Source organism: Aulonocara sp. 'chitande type north' Nkhata Bay, linkage group LG11 (genome assembly GCF_057382095.1).
Source record: "Aulonocara sp. 'chitande type north' Nkhata Bay isolate Kocher_YH1m ecotype deep benthic linkage group LG11, A_spYH_male_GT1.1, whole genome shotgun sequence".
Lineage (NCBI taxonomy): Eukaryota > Metazoa > Chordata > Actinopteri > Cichliformes > Cichlidae > Aulonocara > Aulonocara sp. 'chitande type north' Nkhata Bay.
Window position 1 is genome coordinate 35,939,462 of NC_141354.1, and position 5,815 is coordinate 35,945,276.

General features: G+C 37.4%; 1 protein-coding gene across 1 annotated transcript; it reads right to left on the minus strand.

The window, feature by feature from the left end:
• Positions 1-298: 298 nt before the first annotated feature.
• Positions 299-1,421, minus strand: LOC147319667 (transcription factor HES-4-B-like). Its single transcript, XM_086310081.1, has 3 exons — positions 1,330-1,421; positions 996-1,088; positions 299-875 (listed from the first exon to the last, which is right to left on the minus strand). Exons 1-3 carry the CDS (start codon positions 1,372-1,374, stop codon positions 345-347), a joined length of 669 nt encoding a protein of 222 aa, XP_086166207.1. The 5' UTR covers positions 1,375-1,421; the 3' UTR covers positions 299-344.
• Between the last annotated feature and the right edge of the window lie 4,394 nt (positions 1,422-5,815).

A 5,815-nucleotide genomic window follows, 5' to 3' on the forward strand; every position in this document is an offset into this window, starting at 1 on the left:
CTCTTCAGCGCAGCAATCCCAGCCGGACTGCTGGGCTGATCCAGCTCACCTGTGTCCCGCGGTAGAGTCCCTGTGTAAGCAGATTAAATGGATGCCCCACTGACAGAGCTTATTGAAAAGTATTTAAAACAGTGAGTTAACCCTATCACACATACAGCGCAGGTAGAAAACATACATTTAGCTACATTATTTACAGGATCTGAGGTTCTGCGTCTTTATAAGACTACAACACCTATCCTTTTCAGTTACAAAAAATAGATACCAACAATCATTGTTAAATATTTTTGAGTGTTTATGTTAAATAGTTTATAGTCATTGATAGCTCTGAAGTCCCTGCCTGGTGATCAGGGCCAAGGTCTCCACAAAGTGTGGCTGGAGGGGGAGCTCTGGGCTGAGCTCTGTTTGGTCGCTCCTCTCTCCGCTCTGATCTCGGACTCTCTTTGTTTCTGAGGCTGTTTGGGGACTCTGGGAAACCTTTGTTGGAGTGGGAGTGGGTAAGGTCGGATCAAACGTTTCTCCCCTGAGGCACGTGCTTGAGCTTGTTTGAGTTTGAGCTTGGACTTCTGCCTCAGCATCCGCAGAATAAACTTTGCGTGCGGCAAAAAGTTTCTGCTTTGGAGACCTTCGGGCTGTGAGTGTGAACGGGCCAAACGAGCGGGAAAAGCTGCATGCAGCGCCGATCCGAGCTCCGACCCTTTCCCCTCGGGGCCCAGAAACCCCGAAGCTGTCTGCAGGCAAGTGGAGAAACCGTCCTGGAAGGAGCGTTTCTGGTCCCCACGTCCACCTGTAGTCTTGTCTCCTTTGGCAGTGTTCTGGAGGAAGAGGACTGTGTGCTCCAGTATCTCAGCTTTCTCCACTCGGTGTTGAGTGGACCCCTGCATGAGAGCAGCAAGTTAACTGATCTTTACATTACATTAAAAAAAAGAAAACATTAATAAATAAACAGTACTGAAATTCATGAACCATATTCAAAGAGAACTAAAATATGATCTTACTTCTTGTGGCTCCTGCAGCAACATGGTCCTCAGACACTCCAAACTGCGGTTCATTCTGTCCCTTCGACGTTTCTCCATCTGAGATTTTATTAACTATCGCAAAAGGAAAAGAAAAGTCTAAAAGTGTTTTTGTTTTTTGTTTTAATTTCTGTGTTACAAGTGATGCAAAGTTGATCAGACGTTACCCGAGAAACAAACGAAATATAATCGCAGCTGCGTCTAAATTCCAATTTGATTGAAACAAACGACTAAATCCTCATTAGAATCTTTGTCAAAGTGGCTGCATTTGCCCATGTGAATAAAAAAAATCAAAGTTGTTTTTTTCTTTTTTTACCTTTTTATTGTTTGTTGCTTCCTCGGCTTCCTGTAGCAGCTTCATGGTTGCAGATGCTCTAACACCTTCTTTCTCAGGCTGACACCGATCAGGTAATGAGGCTCTTGTTCGACTTCTTTTTACTGACTCCCTGTAGCTAAAAGACTCCTCCTCCTCCAAACCCCTCCTCCTGGTATCTCAACCTCGTCGTTCCTTAAAACCCAACCAAGATTTAATTAATTTAAATCTCCTATCACAGTCTCATATTCACCAAACACGGAGATCTTCCCCATTGCGCAGAAATTTTACGTGTATGCATAAAAACTCACACGTAAAAATAACCAATAAAAAATAATTTAAATAAAAAGAATGACATTTGTAACTCATTTTTGTACACACTATAGGTGACAAACATTGAATGAAATGCTTCACAACAGCTCCTTTACCCCGAGTGACAAAACCAGATTTTGAGTGTTGGAAACATATGCATTTCCTATAACGCTACCACGGGAGTTTCTGGTCATGTGTCTGCGCTTTAATCCCATTATATTTCAGTAAGATTTGGGGTCTTATATTCTATGAAGTCTCGTGTATTGTCAACACAGAATCTGATTTATTTAAAGGAACTTGACTTTTCCTTGCCGTCTCTGTACCCGTTGAGCTGGTTACGCAGTGAATGAAATTCTAAATAAGGTAAAAAGGTAAGGTAAAATTTTATTTATATAGCACCTTTCAAGACAAAAATCACAAAGTGCTTCACAGAAAAGCTAAAACATAAAAACAGAAATCAACCAAAAGCAAGTTAGGACAATAGTCCTGTTAATCCTGAGATTGTCTAAACTGGACTAAATGTTTCTTATTTTATGATTAAAACAGTTCACGAGAAGGCATTGACGTGTGTAAAACGAATAATATGATATTCGCTATTCGCAGTAGATTGGGGGTTGATTGTTGTTAAACTGCATTTTATCCCACGTTTACTTAAACGCTAAATCGTGCGCCATCGTTGCTTCCCATTAAAAGTTGGGGGAAATATTAAATTGTTTTGGTAGAGATTTCGGAAAACCATTTGCATGTGCTTTAATATATTATCTTATTCAAACTTGTTCCTTAGAGCGAATACCGACACCTCCTTATTCACACTTCACACTTTTGCATTTGTTAGTCACCCCCGCAGGGGGAGCGTGCAAGAAGCCTAAATTTTTGCATTGACACCTCCGTGTCACAATGGACCACGCGTGCCATTTGGGCCCCTGTCTCGTGCTGACGCGCCGTTTAACCCCGCAGTTGTTCGACCTTTACTTGTGCAAATCCTTTGATCTTGGAAAGTGACCGTGGGAAAGCAGGGAACACACCCCACGTGACACCCTTTTAATTTAACGTGTGAGGCAGTGGTTCCCAGGCTGGAGAACATGGAGCCCCAGAGGTCCCACATATGGATTCATTATCATTCTTTAATTATATTAGACCACAATTTACATGCGAAATTTTAATTATGATTCCGGATTGAACTCCACACCCCACGTGATGGCACACAGTCTCAGATTCGTTTTTTGATTACTTAGACAGTTCAAAGGAAGAGTATTTTATTTTTTTATTTTTATTTTTTACTGTAAAAAAATATAATTTAATGTTTCCTGTTTCATTTTTAAGCAAAGTATAAAAACACTCAAAATTGAAGCTGGGTTTACTCAGCACATTTGGATACAAAAATGGCTCTTAATCAGTGACTGCAATGTTAATGCTTCAGTTCATCTAACCTCTGTGTACTGCTGATATGTAATTCTGACTTTGTTGTACAAAGGACTGAGCAAAGATGGGAAGCAACTAAGTGTAATTCAAGGTCAACACCCACTTCATTATCAGGCTGTTGCTTACATGATGGTGAGAACTTCCTACATGTGAATAGACAAAGACTGTATCCGCACAAAGGGTATAAAGGAGCTGTTATAATTTTACCTTTTGGTCTGTCCATGTGGTATTGATTCCTTTGCAAAAGTTTTATTATTTTTCTTTCAATAAATTCAAAATGAGAAAGCTTTATATACAGTAAAACATATTTTAAAAGCACTTCAAACTTGGACAATAAGCAAAGATATTACCCTGGATGAGGCAGTGAGCACATGGCCTGTAGGGCTCAGTAAAAAGGACCCTCTCTATATAACTATCCAATGGCATTCTTGATAGTAACATGACACTTCTATTCACATCATTATGCTGAAGTGGAAAGGTTATAACAACTATATGTTTAAGTCATGTTCTATCTTGAGACTCAAAGTCCAACTTTGAGTATAGCATATATTTATGCAGTACGGCATATAGCTTACAAATTAAATTTTAGCTGCAGATTCAATTATTTTCCACTCCACTGATTAAGTTGTGTTTTAATGGCGGGAGACATGCTGGGGAACATATTACATGTGTTCCCTGATCTTGCTGTCTGTATATTGTGGTGGTAATATTTTGTAACTTGTTGATATCAACTATGCAACCATTTCTTTTTTGAAAAGTATCCAGCAGAGTTGTTTTCATTTATGTTTGACCAAAGCAAAACAACAACAACAGCAACAAAAAACAAGTATTCCCCGAGGACTTGGGAATTAAGCAGTGTTGTCAGTGACTTTGCTGAGCACAAGGCCTTAAAATGAACAGGTGAGTGGTTTGTTTTTAGTAAAGGACTGAAACATTTTTACTCATGTATATGTTGAAAATATGGACTCGTACTGTAATATGTGTGTGTGAAGTATCTAGAAGCTGGTCCACTGGAAATAACTGATGATGATGATCATGAGTAGGCTATGCTTGTTTGGTAAGATGCCTCCTCACTGAGCCTGGTTGAAGAAGATGATGTCAGTGTATAGTATAAGTTTAAGTAAAAGCTTCCGTTCCCCCAGATTCTGGCTGCAGTTGCTGTCCATGGTGCTGATCAGAAGCTATTGATGCTATTGATTATTGCTATATATTATTTTTGCATTTACTGTGTGTATTTGTGTGTGTGTGTGTGTGTGTGTGTGTGTGTGTGTATGTGTGTGTGAGAGAGAGACAGACAGAGAGACAGACAGACAGAGACAGAGACAGAGATGGAGAGAGAGAGAGAAAGAAAGAAAGAAAGAGCAAGATATGTCTGTGTAGGTTCTCAGTCATCCAGGTCATGGCTGTCTAAGGAGGTTGGAAAGAAAGCAAAGAAACTTAAAAGATGTCCTCTCTGATGACAGGTGGAACGTCTTCAAAAAAACTTACAGAAGTCCTGTCCGATCTTTGCAAGCTCCTGAGACCAGAGAACGAGAGAGTGTACCAGAGTGGTTGAAATTCACATTAAACACGACTAAAATTTCAGATAATGAGATATGTTGGCATAATCCGAAAACTCTAAATTCTAAGGTTTTTTTCTCTTCACTCTGGAGGAGGTCTATTACCATGTGCTTATTTATTTTATTTTGCATCTACATTTAAAAGATAGTGAATTTTAGTTTTTTGGACTTGAATACACTCAATCTTACTTTTACATTTACACAAGTACTTTACTAAAGTATAGTCTTTAAGTATTTATATGATTTCTATTTTCTACTGCTGCTATAATTTGGATGGGAATTTAATATTTATGCTCTCCAACCCAATTATTTAAAAACTTTACTTATTATTTTGAAGATTTTAAAATATTAATAACATCATCAAATATTAATAAGTAATTAAAATCACTAGCTGCTGTAAGAAATATACAGATGCATGCCTATCGTTATTATCTATTATAATAATAATAATTATATAATAAATATGATTCTGCATATGTGATTCTGAGTACTACTGTAACTACTTTAAGGACATATTTTTGCTAAAACTTTTGGCATATCAGTTAAAACAGGATTATTACTTTTATTTAGATACTTATAAATACTAGTACTGTGGTACAATACCACCATTTATGCAGTAACCTACATCTAAGCTACACAAGAACTTGATCAAATACCCAACAAAAGAAAAAAGACAATGCTCCTGAGCAAACACAGTACATGTGTAGTTTTTAGGAGGTTGCATGCAATCCTTAGCCTATTGTTTAGTTTTGCAACATTACTTCTGGTTAGAAGTCAAACTGCTTTTCAGAAATTAATAATCTAATGTTGGTGATTGTCAGCGATATTGATAAGTTTCCTTTTAAAGCTATGAGCAACATTCTCTGCTTTTGTATTGGAGTAATTATAGTAAAAAAAAACAAAACAAAAAAACACAGGTCCTCAACTCAGAACAAATTCAAAAAGTCTAAATGGTGCTGATCCATTATATATATATATATATATATATATATATATATATATATATATATATATATATATATATATATATATATATATATATATATATATATATATATGTGTGTGTGTGTGTGTGTGAGAGTGCTGCTAATGAATCAGTTACTGTTGGTGTCTTGAATAAAGTAGCCCATTATACTGTCCCCTAGTCTTTTAGTTTATTCATTATGACCCCATGAATGTGACCGATCTCCAGCTGC

What these genes read in the sequence shown, in the direction of transcription:
- LOC147319667 (XM_086310081.1), bottom strand. Translation starts at nt 1,374, where the DNA reads ATGAAGCTGCTACAGGAAGCCGAGGAAGCAACAAACAATAAAAAG. An exon ending in AAGCAACAAACAATAAAAAG is followed by an intron (nt 1,089 to 1,329) that starts GTAAAAAAAGAA and finishes CTTTTGCGATAG; the next exon opens with TTAATAAAATCTCAGATGGA. An exon ending in TGCTGCAGGAGCCACAAGAA is followed by an intron (nt 876 to 995) that starts GTAAGATCATAT and finishes GCTCTCATGCAG; the next exon opens with GGGTCCACTCAACACCGAGT.